This window comes from Camelina sativa, chromosome 10 (genome assembly GCF_030686135.1).
Source record: "Camelina sativa cultivar CO46 ecotype springtype chromosome 10, ASM3068613v1".
Classification (NCBI taxonomy): Eukaryota; Viridiplantae; Streptophyta; class Magnoliopsida; order Brassicales; family Brassicaceae; genus Camelina; species Camelina sativa.
This window is the reverse complement of record NC_141889.1, coordinates 10,804,952-10,822,193: the sequence shown is the minus strand read 5'-3', so window position 1 is coordinate 10,822,193 and position 17,242 is coordinate 10,804,952. Positions and strand designations below refer to the sequence as shown.

Sequence of the window (17,242 nt, the reverse complement as noted above, 5' to 3'; positions counted from 1 at the left end):
TGAAATTTTAGAAGAAATGGATTAAATTTATATTTAAGAGATAATTTTTGCTCACATTTATAAAGTTTCTCAAATATATAAAAATATAATTTTTTTTGCTATATCAAATTTATTAATTAGCAGTAATTGTTATGAAAATAACAACAACAAGAACAACAACGATGAAAGTTTGAAACCATTGATTAGATCATACCACACTCCCCACCAGGTCCACCGAATGTGAGCGTCTCTCCTCTGCCTAGTTCAAACTGACGATACCATACATCATAACAATTTGGACTCTTCACATATTCCTCATACTCATGGCAATTAATATCGCTCAGTCCGTTGTCTTCGAAAGTTTTAAGTTGTTTCATGAAACATGCTAGCTTGTTTTGAAATCCTACTTGTCTCGGAAAAGTCCCTGCCCCCATCTGAGGGCTGATAGCTCTAGTTGGCCCTCCTGCATACCCGCCGAAGTAAACTTGTGATGCTCCTTCATTCGAATAAATTTGAGAGGGCCAGTAGCCTATCAAGGTCTTCCCGGTCATCAATAACCAGCTCTTTGTTCTGGAATCCTGTATGATTGATACAGTTTTTATATGAAACTTGCTAAAATTATATATAACTTGCTAAATATATATTTATATTTAACTCAGTTACTTCATTTTTGTTTTACCTGACCGACGAGAAGATGCGCATCGTATTGTTTTTTGCTTAAAACACTAACTTTATCGTAAGCCATACCGGGGTAGATTGCTTTATGGACTTGGACATATCCTCCTCGACATAGCGTGTTGCAGCATCCGTTTTGGTGTCTATCTGACTATTAAATGTGTACTTATTTGATTAAGAACACAACAAAACCAAAGATATTTGAAGTGATTAAGCTTGAGGATTGGATTGAAATATGAAGTAAATATTACTTACCACCCAGAATGTTGTTAGCCTTGGACGATCATCTGGGTACAATCCTGTATGCACCTAAAAGAAAGATAAATTGTGCCATAAGTTTATTACTCGACATATAATGATTTTTATGGACAGCTAGCTTTTTTAGTATACTTACAGCCCAACCGAATTGGATGCTGCTTATCATATCTTTTTCTCTGTGATTTAGCCAAATCCAAGCCTTGCTAAACTGATTTTTCAATACCTTTGGTTTGTAGAGATTGAAAAGCGCTTGTGCTGCTTATCATCTGGATGCTGCTTATCATCTGGTCTTTGTTTGAAGGAGGACAACTTGACTCTCAGCTCATCTGACATTGCATCATCATAAAAGTAATTGAGGAAAGCCACATTTACTTGTTGCCAAGAGGTCAAAGAACGGGCTGGCAACTGTTTCAACCATTGAGATGCTTCTCCTGCAAGTGATTATGGGAAAAGCTTGCAGTAGATGTAGTCTTCAGTCACTTCATTGGCTTTGATACTAGTCACCAGGTCTTCAAAGTGCTCAATATGGTCCAGAGCCTTCTCATTTGGCAGGTTAGAGAAGGGTCTTTGTCCAACTAGCTGGAAGTATGCAGGCTTTAGCTCAAAGTCATTTCTTGGGAATGGAGGTGGAACAATTGCAGAGCGGTTTTCATACATCAAATCAGCTCTGTTGAAGTCTGCAATAGTCCTGATCAGATCCCGGTTTTGATCCTGTCTTCGAACCGGGTTGTGGACGTGGTTGGCAGCTCCACGTTCGTCTGCTGGAAGGGGGTGTCGATCGATGCCAAGTTGGCGTCGATCGACACCATCAGCCTGCTCGTCGCCAACAGCTTCAACAATCACATTACCTTCTGCATCAAGCTTTTGGCCCTGCTCATTGCGCAAGTGACCCTCTTGATCTCTCAAAGCACCATCCTCATCACAAACCAGAATGATTGTGTTAACCATCTTCAAGGATATTGCTGCTTTTCTGTTCTCACGCTCAAGTTTTCCCAACTCTTGGTTTGAAAGATTCACAGTAGGATCAGTCTTGTTGCTTCTTGTGTGAGGTCTAGGAGGCATGCACCTGAAACACCAAAGAGAGGAAAGACAAAAAAGTGTAAGTAGAAAATAAAAAGAAAAATTTAGATGAAATTAAAAACTCAAATCTAATGGTAGATCAAAGAGTCCCCGACAACGACGCCAAAATTTGATATGCTCAAATTAAACCCTGAGCTAGTCTCTCAAATTAAGAGGTCACTGTAATACTTAGGGGTCGAATTCCACAAAGACTCAAGTCTACACAATAATTTATAGAGTTTTATTATTATGCTAAACAAGATGGTTTGAATTAATAAAAGCAATGCAAAAGTATTAAAATAAACTGTTGTAAATTAAGGGATCAAAAAACTAGGCATAGGGAATTTCTCAGAAAATTATGAAATATTAAATCAATAAATTAATTAGGATTCAAGCAATTAAAAATCAGATCTAGAACTCTAAACTCTTCTGTAAAATAAATCAGTTCTCACTGCAAATATTATCTAAATTTAAAACAAGAAAATCTAAATCTCTTTGTAAAATTCTAGGTTAAAAATCAGCTTTAAAAACAAGTTTAGATTGTTCACAAAATTACTAAATCAAATCTCTTTGCAAGAAGTAGTTTTGCTCATCAAAAGATTTTATTAGGAAAATCAATTATATTCTCATATCAATTTATTTTCCTAGGTTATTAATTCTTAGATGGCCAATCAATGATTAATATGAAGAACAACCTATGATGAAGATCTAGAAAGATAATGAATCCTAAATAAACAGATCTAATAAATCATAAAATCCCTGTGAAAAACCCTGAACCTAACAAGCAAACTACTCAGACATATTCAATGAAGAACAAAACATAATTCTGAATAATAAGCAATTGAGATTAAAAGAGTAAAGAGGGAGTTTATGAATTCTTCTCTCAAAGTAATTCAGATCTCTCTCCCAAAAGCTCTCAAAATCTCACAAGGTTGCAAAAAAATAAAACTTGCTAGAATAAAACTTAAAGGTTTTCTAAAACCTAAAAATACTATTTATATATCCAAAAACATCAGTGACTAATGATGCAAATATAAAAAACTTTGGGGCAGATTTGTAAAATTTCCAAAACTTGCTTCTCTTTCGGCTAAACATGGTGTCGATCGATGCTAAGGCAGTGTCGATCGACACTCTCATCCTTCCTCGGCTCCAAGTTATCTTCCTTAGCTGAATTGCTCCAAAATTCCTTATAATTGCTCCATTTTGCTCATTTCATGCCAAAATCCTAAAAAACCTGTTAAAACTCTAAAACATCCTACAAAACAAATCAAAAGACTATAAAAGACTCCTAATATCATGGTTAAAAACCATAAAAACCATGATATATCACTACATCATCATAACTACTTCAGTAAAATTGTAGAATTTATTTTCCTTATCAATAGTATATTTTAACAATATATCTAAGATTTTGAAATACATTTTATAATAAAGAAAAAACTATAACTATAAAAAATAAAGAAAAAACTTGCAAATGAAATTAAGATAACTAAGAGAGAGAAAAGGATGAACAAATTAAAGAATCACTTAACTACATCATCATAACTACTTCAGTAAAATTGTAGAATCTATTTTCCTTATCAATAGTATATTTTAACAATATATCTAAGATTTTGAAATACATTTTATAATAAAGAAAAAACTATAATTATAAAAAATAAAGAAAAAACTTGCAAATGAAATTAGGATAACTAAGAGAGAGAAAAGGATGAACAAATTAAAGAATCACTTAACAGCCCTTTTATTTTAATTGAATTGTGGCCTTTATTAACTTAGAGTCGGCTCTGCTTGTGTTTTGTCTTCACTCACACAGTTCCGACAATCACTTCCCGAAATGTCACCCATCCTGAGTCTACTTCAGCATAAGCATGCTTAATTGTGGAGTTCTCTTCGGACCCTTAACCAAAAAGATAAGTGCACTTTGGTGACATAGGTGGCGAAATAAATTCTTTTAAACCTTTATGCATGTCCCTGAAGCCGGGGTGTTACTACTTATTACTAGTAAAACCTGCTTATATATGCAGGGTTAAAAATAAATTAAATCAATAAAATTTGAAATTTAAGTGGTTTAAAAATTTACAAAACAAGCAAATAATTGAAATTATAAAAATTGGTACATAAACATTGTTTAAGATTTGTTTATGTATTTCATAATCTCATAAGTAATAATTTTACCTTTTGTCAAACTAAATTAGTTAAAAATTACAACGTAAAATGGAAAGTAAAGATATACAAAAAATTCTCAAGTAGTCAAAGATTTATTCCTATAAACCAAAAATGCATTAAAAAAATTTGCATGTGTTAAAATATATTAAATTAACTCTTAATAAAACTATATGAATATTTTAATCGATTGATAAAAAAATCATTTGTATAAATTCATTATTTTAAAAATATATATTTTTTCTTATGAAAAAATTATATATACCAAAATTTACATAATAAGATATGTGTGTGTGGTATGAGGCAAGAAATATTAAATGCGTCAAAACAAAGATGTTACAAAAAGAAAAAAAAAATTAATTAGTGAAAAATAACAAATTAGAGATCACACTATCCACTAAGGTGTTGATTGGTTCTCCAGCTACCTCCCGCAAACGCTGCGTTTGCGGTGGTAGCGGTTGCTAGCGATTGGTACCAATCACACAAATCGCTTCCAATCGCTCCCAACCGCTTGAAACCACTGAATTTCAAAAGCTGATTCGCGCAAGCGTTTGTGTTTGCGGGCGGTTGCGGTTGAATTTTTTTTTTAACTAAAAACAAATCAATTATACTGAAATATTTTTTTACATATCTTCTACCTAACCAGTTTATCCATTTAGGATGGGAGAAAATGAAGTATGAATATGATTGAAGAGATTAGAAAATAAATAATTATACAAGAAAATAAGATTCCAATTAACAAGAACCCGAAAAACTTGATATAAACTTAATGGCACATCGAACATAAGTTCAAAAAAATCTAAATAAATATAACATTTCATCAGAAATAAGAAAATAAGATTATTTATGAAAAATATAAAAACAAATCACCATTGACTCTTCTCAACTCTACTTCAAGATGAAATTTATTTGTTTTCTGAATAATTATTTTAGTATTTTTAATGAATTTTAATTATAAATCAAATTTAATAAAAAATTTGGTGTTTTAAAACATTTATATAATTATATATTACATTTATTATGTAACCACTATTGCACCCGCTGGTCAATCAGTCGTAAATTTTCTGCAAACGCATCCATTTTAAAATACTAAACCAGTCATTCAAAACACCTAATAATGCTTGAAACCACAACCATCCGCTTTTGCAATATTCCGCAAACGCTGCAGTTGAACGGGTCAGGCCTAAGTCCTCCAAAGGTGAGGATCTCTCCATTACGAGTTTCATACTTAGGAGACCATACATCATAACATTTATGACCAACCACATCTTCGTCAATCCCGTTCGAGTTAATTAATGTCAAAAAAAATATTCTCTTTGTAATACAGTAATACTTCATTTTATTTTATGTAAACTCGCTATTTGAGTAAAAAAAAAAAATTATGTAAACTCGCTTTTCTAGTCTTGAAAACGTATCAAACCCCATTTGTGGACTAGTTGACTCAGGCAATTCCCATGTTTTTTTTTTGAATTGAATGTAAAATTAATTCAAACCAAAAAAACTGTTTTACATCAAATGTGGGCTCTTCACAGAAAATTTTTATGGTAAATACAGAGTTTTATGTTGAGTAGAGCAGAGGGTCAGTCCCCATGGTGGTCGTGTTGCCAATCATAAGGCAAAACCTCCGTCATAAGAGTAGTCGCCTTGGCAGTGCCGTGCTCACACCTATTGAGGCCTAGGGCAAAAAAAATTTTTTTTGACTATTGTAATACTTATTAGTAAACTATTTTAATATTAAATGAAAATAAAATGTTAATAACAAAACCAATAATATAAAAATTAAAATCATTTTTGTTAACTCACAAAGTTCTATTGTAATTTTCCACATGTACTACTTTGAGTTATTCTTTGTTTAAATATTTTTTTTACTTATACTGTTATTAGTAAAGAATTGATTTTCAAGATAAGAAAATCTCAATAAAACTTATAGTATTTTTAAAAAATATAATTCTAATGAAAAGTTTCCATTATTAAAGTATGTTATATTAAGTTAACTAAATATATAAGCTTATTTTTTACATAAAATGTGACCTAAAATTTTAATTTATTTTTTTGTGGCCTTGGGCATTTGACCTTTTTGCCCAAGGGTAGGCATTGCACTGCGCCTTGGTTGCGTATCGAGATGAATCTGTATAAGCCTTTAAGCATCTTAGATATCACCATGGCATTGGTCCTTATTTTTCCCATGTAACTATTCAAAAAATAAAAATAAAAAACCTGTAGTCGAGTTTATAACTATCTATTTTTCTGTTATCCTTCTGAAATCAATAATGTATGTGGTTTTTACTTGTTAATTCAAGAATCATGATTCGTCGGATAATATTCGGGAAGACAACTTTCTACATCACAGAATTATCCCAACTATAATATGACGCATGGCAAGTTTGCTCTCTGAAGATCGAATTGTACATTTAGGTTTACATAATACTTGCATCAATTTTAAGTAGATGACCTAAATAAATATTACTCCGCCTCAGTAGTAATAGTTGACGCTAAAAAGAGTAGAGTATCAAAAATTCAAAATTAATATCACCATGTCTTCTAACAACAAACAAATAAAACAAATCAGCACGCAAGGGACAAAAGCATGTCACCCACTACATCTTACAACAATATTTCCTTAGAACCTATTCAACTAGAAGATTAATATATAGAGATCGACTATCACCAAAACATGATAACTCATATTCATTTGATAAAGGCCAATCCCAAAAATTTGCTCCATAACAGGTTGTTTTAAAGTGAGTTTCTATATCTCATATTTTAAAAATATCCCTATTATTAATTAAGAAGATATATTAAAACTACTGTTAAAAATTACAGGACATTCCCATTATTTTAAAACTATTTTAACATTTTTCTTAATTGGTAAAAAATTAATTCTGAATTTTTCACCATTTTTTTGTAATTTTAATATTATTAATTTAGAACTAAAAAAACATCTTATCTTATTTTTAATGTTGTCGTAAATATCATTGTTTACAAAAATAGAAATAGTTAATTAGTTAATCTTGTTACTATTAAATTTAAGAAACATTTTTCGCATTTTATATCGTGGATACTTATCATTTATTTGGTTTTATTTATATAAATATATATATAGTATATGTTATAAATTGTAGCTTTGTGTAAAAATTCATTGATTTTGTCACTAATTACAATTCCCCACCAAATGATATCTTAAACAATTAACAAAATTTAATTACAATTTCCCACCAAATATAATCAGTTGACAACAATACAAATATAAAACTTATATAAACTAATGATGAAAAAATATTCACTAATGTAAAGAAAACAAAAAAGATCAAATAAAAAGAAACTTATGAACTTAAGTCTTGCTTCCCAAAATTTTCCCGACCCCGAATAAGTAACAAACAATAGAGTCGTCAACTGATTATATTTTTCCTAATAGATTCCTTTTTTGCAATTTTACAATTGCACCCCTTCCATAATTCCCACATATATTCCCTAATTTACCCTTACTATTTTTAATTTATTCAACTTCGTCCTTTCTTTCCTCTTCCCCTCAAAAAAACCCAAATCTCTCTCTTTCTCTCTCACACACACTCTGTTTTTTTGTTTCAACGATAAATACAGAGAGAGAGAGAGAGAGTGAGTCTTACTTAACTCTAAAGCTCGTCGTTGTCTTCAATGGTGAATCTCAAACCAATTCGATAAAAAGAAAAAAAAAGAAAAAAAAAATAACGACGCGATGCCTTCGGAGTTAACACCAGAAGAACGATCGGAGCTGAAACAATCAATAGCCGAGTTCCACACATACAAACTCGGACCAGGAAGCTGCAGCTCACTCCACGCGCAACGAATCCACGCGCCGCCTGACCTCGTCTGGTCAATCGTCAGGAGATTCGACAAACCTCAGACCTACAAACACTTCATCAAATCCTGCTCCGTCGAACCTGGCTTCCAGATGCGCGTCGGATGCACGCGCGACGTCATCGTCATCAGCGGTTTGCCGGCGAACACGTCGACTGAGAGGCTCGACGTGCTGGACGACGAGAGGAAAGTCACGGGGTTCAGCATCATCGGAGGCGAGCACAGGCTTACGAACTACAGGTCAGTCACGACGGTGCATAGGTTCGAGAGAGAGGAACGGATCTGGACGGTGGTGTTGGAGTCGTACGTCGTCGATATGCCGGAAGGGAACACGGAGGATGATACTCGTATGTTTGCTGATACGGTTGTTAAGCTTAATCTTCAGAAACTCGCGACTGTTACTGAAGCTATGGCTCGTAGTAGTAACAACAACTCCTCCGGTGACGGAAGTGCTTCTTCTCAGGTGACGTCGTCATGATTCAAAACACAGAAATTAAAAAAAAATGATTTATTTTTCTTTTTCTTTTTTTTTACATTTAAAAAAAAAGCTGGAAATGTTGTTATTTATGTTGCTTCATAAAAAGATTCTCTTATAATTTTAATTTTTTTTTTTTAATAGACAGTTATATTTACTGTTTTCAGATGACGACAATGACATAATTGTCCTTACGTAGAGGTTATTTTGGGGATTTAAGGTTTAATGGATAACTATGAATCTTTCCGTTTTGGTTAGATATATTCTCTGAGCAAGTCAACATTTTCGTCTATGCAACAAACTATCATAAAAACACAGCCTTTACCTCAAAACAAAAATGTTCTAGATTTCATATTAAAAAAAAAAAACTAATAAATTTTATTATAATGTTTTAGATTTTAGAAAAATAATTAGAGAAGAAAATATATAAATTATCGTGATATGTTTTACTTTTCTTTTTCTTTTTATTAAAAAGTTTTGGTATAAGATTTTTCACGTGTTTTTTTTTGGTTGCTTTTTTAAGTCTGGTAGATTTAGTCTGTGATCCGTCAGAAATTGTAATAACTTTTAGTGAATCGATTTTCATATATAACATAATTTTGTAACACACGAACAGTGAACACAATTTTCTACAATAAGAGTTGATACAAAAAAGATAAACAAATTATATGTAAAGGAGTAGGACTTAAGGAGGAAGAGATACAAAAAGACGAAAACAGAAGTGAAAGTGTTTTTAACGAAGATGTCTATAAAAGTGTGTGCCGTTTTCATTCAGATTCGGGGTCACCTTTTGCAATACAAGTCAGGGCTAGTGTCCCCACTCGAACAATACTCCCTCTGTTTCACACACATTAATGTTTTAAGATATTTTTTTATATCACAAACATTGATATTTTGTAAACTTCAAAAAATAATCATTAAAAATATTTAAAATTTAAAATTGTTATTGATTTAAAATTAAACTCAGTAATTATTGTTTTCTTAAAATGTATAAAAACTTCTAAACATTCATATTTCTGAAAGTACTATTTCTCAAATAATCATTTTACTTTTTTAAAATATATTATAAAATTTTATGTTGGTGATCCATTATGATGCGACATTTTATATATTAGTAGTATAGATATTAAACAATTATAATTATAGAATTCAACTGGATCGAGACAATAGCGAAAGGCCACTTCTTTCTTTCTTTCTTTTGTTGTAGTATTAAATTTGTTTTTGTTTTTGCTAATTTGCTAATTAAGGCAAAGGTGATGATGCCTGGTGCAAGTTGTGGCCAGCTTGGTTAACAATTCGCAAGTTGCCAACTTGGTTATTAAACGCCGACATAAAGGTAGATTATTAAAATTATTATAAAAGTTGAAGGAGAGAAAATAAAATAAAATACAATTGCATGTACTTGAAGTCTTGAAGTTGATGATGGAGAGGGTGAGGAGCCAATTAGAAGTTTTATATTTTGAGCACCTCCAACCTACTTTAATGATTAAACATCTTATTAACGTCAAATCTTTCTTTCGTTTCTTTAGTTGCGACGACGAGATCTAAATCTGATAATATTATTATATATATCAAATTATATACCTACGTTCAAATTATAGTTTTTAGGTGAAGCCTAAATAATTGGTTATTAGCAATGGCCATTTGCTGTTAAATTATTGAGCAAAACAGTATATAGAATTGGACTTTTGTCTTGAGATCATAATATGCCATATAAACAAAGAAAAAACAACAACTTAATAAAAAAAAACTAAAATAGTTAAAATAGTAAATAAGGGGGTAAATCAAAATTTTGTGTAATTAAAGAAAATTATCACTGAAAAGGCTGATTTTGAGTTTTGGTAATTTCTATCTGTTAATAAATCATGTGGATTGATGTAAATACTAATAGCATCATATATAGATTAGTTTAAAACCAATATATATATATATATATATATATATATATATATATATATATTAGTTATTTCATCTCAGTAGTTAAATAAAAATATATAGGTAAGTTTATTTACTACCAATTACTAGTTTTGAATGGATTGACCTATATTGTTTATGTAGCAGTTATTATTCACCTTCGGATGTAAAATATTATTCTTTACTAACTCTATTATCTAATATGATATTAGAGCTCTTTACATATGTTGTTTAACACGATCCACAAGTTTTATGACCCAAATTTAGCTTGTCGATCCATACATGAAAATATTGATATCTATGATTAGAAAAATCATCAGCTCGAAGAAACATATTGTGAATATATCTCACATGGCCAGTTAGTTTTGAATTATAAATCTCTGTCTAACTGGAAACTGATTTGAATCTTCAAAATATGTTTTGAAAGAATAAAAATATTGGAGTGTCATTTTTCAAGAAATTAATAGGAGACGATGATGGCAAAGAGAAAACGATGACGCGAGAGTAAAGAAATAATAATTCTGAGGGAAATTTGGATATCGAATGAATACGTATGTTTGGATAACGTTTGGGGTGAGTTATACTAATTAAGACACATTGATATCTTCCTTTCAAACTATGCAACCGACAATACAAAAAAACAGACATATTGTATCGCTTAAATAATATCACAAAACTAAGTGATATTATTTGAAATTATTTTTTAATAATTGATATAAAAATTATAATTTTACATCAGTTATAATAATCGATATTATTATTGATTCATTTTATCTATACTATTAAAAAAGAAGCATTTTTAATAAGTAGACATAGAGTTTGAAATTATTACAATAAAATGTCATTAAAATAGGAATAAGGATATGTATAATCTTTAAAACTAAACAGAAATAATTAATGATAAACTGTGGAGCCAAGCAGAAGATATTATATGTGATACGTTTAGGCAACAAAATCGAAACCAAACATATTGGATTTAAGTGTATTAGCCAAACAAATATTAAATAATTATTAACACATAAAAATCGGAAACAACAAATATGGTAACAAAAAATCTTCACATGTAATTAGCGTAAATACCATTAACATTAAACAAATCTACCCACATAGTACGTCAACCTTTAATGTAACATATAACAATTTAAATTATATTGTTATGATTAGGAGATTACAATCTTAGAATATCTTTTCTAAAAGAAAAAATTCCGTTAATAAAATATCATTTTTGACAATTTAAACATAAATTTCGAATAGTTAACATATTTTAAAGGATTACGAAATATTCTTATATACAAAATCTTAGCAACTTACCAATTATTGGTATATTCCTTAAAACATGTCTTACTACTATAAATACATGAGACGAAACGAAGGTGTAACTCATCTCGAATACTGCAAACCGTCTACAATTGTAAGCGTTCCAAAAAAAAATGGCTGCAAACAATGATTTCATAACCCTTGCTAACATCAAGCATTTTAAGACGATTTGGAAGATATTGTGTGAATATTGTATACAGTTGGAGGCAATATACAATTTTCTCAAGAGAAACCTTGGAAATGATAAATGATACTCGCTGATGTTGATGTGAGAATACATCAGAAAATTCAGTTTTAAAAGAAACACAGCATTAATAGATGAAATGAATTTTATTCTATTTTTTTTTGTTTTAATCTTCTATATGTGTGTGCACAACTTCTCAATTTTCAGGATGGAGTGCAGATAAAAAAATGTTAAATAATTAGAGAGGTTTTTGGTTAAAGTGGATTGGAAAATATTTGAGAAGAATTATGTTTTTTGTTTGCAAGTCTTCTCTTTAATTATAGATTTAAGAGGCAATGGCAGATGCTATCATCATCATAGTTGGAAGGGTTTTTCAATCAATTCTCTATGTTGAAATGATACCATCTACATTGGACATGATAGCTATAAGGTTCACAAGGTTTGGTTAAACATTTTTTCATTTTCTTATGCTATTTTTATAGTTAGCCAGCTAGCCATTGTAGATACACTAATCATGTTAAATTGTTTTCTGATTTTTTTCTAAAACAGGTTGATTAGGAAAATCTCGAGAATCAAACAATGAATGCTGAAAGAGTCCCAAAACATGTTTTTAAAGTTTTGTCATGGATATTTAGTATTAATTCAAATCTATTATGATTAGTTTTTAAATGAGAAGTTAAGAGGATTAAAATACTAACCTCTTATTTGATTTGGAATGGCGGGTGTTTGCATATGCTTTCTCTTGCCTTGCTTCATACTGCTTATCTTTTAGTCTAACTTATTAACATGACAAAAAAGAAACTGATTTTGTTATTGTTTTCCAATGAAAAAGAGTATGTCGTATATTTGACGGCAAAAAAAAAAAAAAGTGTATTACAAAGGTCTATTATCAGAATAAGTTTAACTAAATCGACCATCACTTTTATATTATGCCTAAAACCCATACTCGGATATGCAAGCAACATTATCTGGATTGGTTAATGCTAACTTTCCAAACTTTATAACTAAAAAGGTTGGAATTCTAAATCACTTACTAGACTTGGTATTCTAGATCAATAATCGTAGAAAGAGTTGTAATGGTGATAATGATAGTATGCGAAAACAATAAAAATCAAGATCTCGAAGCCACTGATTTGTTGATACAGTTTCTCATAGTTATAATTTGAGAACAATTTACTGAAAACCCAACAATTGAAAACATACTTGGATTCAAAACTTTTAAAACACACAAAAATGAGAGAATATTAAAATTGTAAGAACATGATCAACGATGATGAGCCTTGCTTTGGGCGTGCATCGTGAGCTATCAATTTTGCAAGAACCTGAAAATCTTTCCGTAAAACAATAATGTTTATACATCTGAAAGAAATCCCGAAACCTAATCAAATAAAAATAAAACTAATTCAGTAATTTTTTAAGAGAAATAAACCTAATCAAATAAAAATAAAACTAATTCAGTGTTTTCTCTCCAGAGATTGACTGATAGAGGAAGGACGAAGAACCGCATGCATCTTCACCAATTGCTTTCAGAGAAACTTTCCCTTTCTAATTTTTGGTTCTCGATATTGACAAAAAAAAATTATTAAAAAAAGTATAATTCTTGACAGAATTATTTCTCTTGCGCCGTTTAAAATCCAGCATTAATTTGAGTAATATAAATTACTGAAATATTTTTCAACAAAATAAAATTACTGCAATATTTTGTAGAATTATTATTTAAAAAACAAACTCAAAATTATGCTTTTTTTCTTTTTCCAAACTCATTTCCAACCTAGGAATGCATACTTACATCACTAGGTTGGACAACTAAAATTAAAAATAGAATTTTACGAGAAAGATTTATTTAATTTTCTAGTGAACCTCGCAGCTTTTCGAGTTACTTGCGAGCTTCCGATAATAAACAAAATAAGTAATTATTGATAATATATTATTTTGCAGGTATATATTATCTAATCTATAGTATTACAATCTTAATAACAATTCGTAATAGATATGAAATAATTTGTACCAAATGCCCAACTGACATAAGTTCGGGTTATAAACGTTATACCAAATTTCTTACCTATTTTTTTTTTTACTTATTGGACTAAAATATACAATTTAAAATTGATAGATTATTATTTAAACCACAGTTATGAACGAGAAAACAAGACATATATGGGACGAGACATGTTTTCTATCTCGGAATAGACATACCACCTTTTTCTCTCTTTTTTTGTTGTTGTTGTTGTAGTTGTGTTTACTTATAACAAAAATAAATCTGATTATTCTCTTTGTATAAACTGAATTAAAAACAAATCGATTACTAAACTGGTACAAATTCACATTATGAATGTTACTAAGATTCCTAAAAAAATACGTTTACAAGTATTACCTTGCACGTATATAATATATTGCATATACATTACAGTAAACTTAGTTTTTGAAATCAATTCCGCACGTACGTGCGGGTCCGAATCTAGTTATAATTGAAGCAAATATAAATCATTTACATCACTTTCAGAATACTGACACAAAGTATATAATTTTACTTCACTTAATAATTGATGTATTTATTAATTTATATTAACATCACTTAGAAAAATGATCCAAAATTTACATCATTTTTAAAATGATGCTAGTAAAATTATATGTCAAATTAATATATTAATTGAACTAAAATAAATTTTAAAAAAGAAAAATATGTTCTTTTTAATCGGCTAAAACTAAAATTCAAATTGACAACACACAAAAGAAAAGAAAAAAAAGCAGAATAACCTATATCCCACATCGACTGTATCAAAAAAAAGTTCTCAATATTGCTCCTATATATTCTCTCACTTAGTCGTACATCTTTAATGGGATAACAACTATTTGTGTGGGTCCCATCATAAATACAGTGCAAATAATATAAGTAAATTATGAAATAAATATATAAATAAATATGATTGAAATATAAAAAATTAAATATTATATTAAAGAAAAATTATTTTCATATAATTTATTATAATATTGATTTCAACATTAGTTTTCTGAAATGATATAAATATTTAACATTAGTTTTGATAAATGATGCAAATATTTTATATCAATTTAGTAAAAATGATATAAGACTTGCAATATTTTTTAGAAGTGATGACTGTGATGTAAATGAACATCAATTTTAATAACTGAAGCAAATATTTATTTCAGTTGATGCAAATAATTTGCATCAACAAAATGTAAATCATTTACTTAAGTGATGCAAAATATAAAATATAAATGATGTAAAACCACCTTTTTTTTTTGTACTGCGGAAGAAGAAGCACTCGCAAAAATTGAACCTATATTTGATTGATTCAATGAATTCTAACTATATCATTTTAAATAATTACACCTTTGTTATATGCTTTATGTTTGAACAGCCCATGTTGCATGCTAATTATTTACACATGTATATAGTTACAGCTTTGTTTGGGCTTTAATTCATTGATTAGTATATATACCAAATGACTATGGATTCAATAAGAATTTAACAAACTAACTTTCGTCTCCACTATTTTTGTTCTAAGGGGTAACAACATTATAAGGTTTTGTCTTATTCTCTTTCTCATTTTTTCAATTTTAATCTCTCTTAGAATCTCTGTCGTCATGTTTTTTTAATGCATGCTATTTGTTTGTAACATGCTAATTTTATATCAAAAAATCTTTTTTTTTAACACGTTGCTTTCTTATATTATATGTTATTTATTTAGATTACATGTTAAAATTAGAATGTTACAAACATTTAAAAACATGCATTAAAAACAGTAAATGTTACAAACATTGCGAATTTAATATTACAAACATTAAATGTTAAATTCGCATTGTTTCATCAAATGATATGCATTTCTTTTAATATGACATGTTCTTTTTACAAATAATAATACGTCCTGGCATCTTTTGTCTTTTGTTTGAAGACATTTTCTAATTTTTCTAGTCTTTGAAAATGTTATTTTCCGAAAAAAAATCTGACAAATGCTCTCTTAATTTTGTTTTAGATCTATAGTCATTTAGTAATATTGTTTTTTTTTTTCTTTAGTTTTCTTTGGGTTTTAGGTTCTAGGAAACCCTAGCTTTTTTTTCATAAACAAAAATTCTAGAAAGCATAAGTTTCTAGCAAAATTGGTGTCATTCAATTAATATATATAGGAGTACATATATACAAAATGAAGAGTGATGGATCGGTACAAAAATTTCCAAATCCGCACTCACTTTGGAGCATCAAATTAAAAATGAAAGAAGGAAAAGTATTTGACACAGACAACAATGTAACAAAGATTAATTGGTAAGAAAAGTTAGCAAACCAAAGAGGGATATTCGATCGCCTTGAAATCTTTATAATACTCCATTAGAATGTGTGCCTATACTATTATGGTAGGATATATATACATATATATATATATAACTTTGGAAAAAGCCTAAAAACAGCCATTTATTTTTTATTTAGATTTATTTAATTTTGTCATAAAAAACTTTAGTTTATATAACGGTTGGTGAATTCGTATCATTGAGTTAACAACAATCAACAGACGTTACCAAATTTTAATGGTGTTAAATCTTAACATCACATGCTTTATAGTTTATATACCATTTGGTTAGAAATAAATTATTTTATTACCGTGGTCTGCTGGTGATGGGTGAACTCTGATTAATCCTCAAACTCATGTTCAAATCCCAGGAAACACTTATTTTTTAAAACCAGACCACATTTTCTCTGCCATTGGTCGACATTTGCATCTCCCGTCCCACAGCCTCTTCGCCGCCGTTTCTTATTCCTGAGAGATGGTGAACAAGCATCACGCATAATCGAATTCAAGTAAGAATCAGTTTTCGAACGGGTTCTTCTAGCAACACAAATAGTCATATCCATGGCTAAAGAAGAGAAGAGAGAAATTGAAAACCCTAAAAGAGTGGATTTTGTGAAGAAGGAAGAAGAGTGAAGAGGCTCATGATGGACTCTCAACCAATGTCGAAGAAGATGTGGTCAGGGCTGGCGACGCTAGGATTTTCTGCGAAGAAGGAAGGAAAGTTAAAAAATAAAAAGTATTAGAAAATTGGCATATGGTGGGCATCAAACCCGGATTACATGAAGATGGTCCTGTTCGTTTCGTCGTCGCAGGCGGCAGCGGCAGCGACAACGTCAAACATTACCGCATGTTGTTGTTCGTTTAGTCGCTGCTATCTCTACGGCTGACGCTACCGCTGTCGCACATATTCTGTTCGTTTTATTAACGTTGTCGTTGCCGCTACCGCAACCGCAGGTTTTGTGTTCGTTTTGCTGACGCTGCGGCAATTTTACACTCAATTCTTATCTTATTTTTATAAATTTGAATCATAAACAAAAAGAATAGCCGAAGTCATAAAAATATAAGTAAAAATTT

General features: G+C 30.0%; 2 protein-coding genes across 2 annotated transcripts; one reads left to right on the top strand and one right to left on the bottom strand.

Annotated features, from left to right (window-relative positions):
- Positions 1-182: 182 nt before the first annotated feature.
- Positions 183-1,569, bottom strand: LOC104720275 (protein neprosin-like). The gene is made up of 5 exons (XM_087468543.1): positions 1,371-1,569; positions 1,049-1,167; positions 910-963; positions 659-805; positions 183-557 (listed from the first exon to the last, which is right to left on the bottom strand). The coding sequence occupies exons 1-5, from the start codon at positions 1,567-1,569 to the stop codon at positions 183-185; spliced, it is 894 nt and encodes a 297-aa protein (XP_087324669.1).
- Positions 1,570-7,263: 5,694 nt separating this feature from the next.
- Positions 7,264-8,707, top strand: LOC104718545 (abscisic acid receptor PYR1). The gene has a single exon (XM_010436308.3). The coding sequence runs from the start codon at positions 7,850-7,852 to the stop codon at positions 8,447-8,449; it is 600 nt and encodes a 199-aa protein (XP_010434610.1). The 5' UTR covers positions 7,264-7,849; the 3' UTR covers positions 8,450-8,707.
- The last annotated feature ends 8,535 nt before the right edge of the window (positions 8,708-17,242 follow it).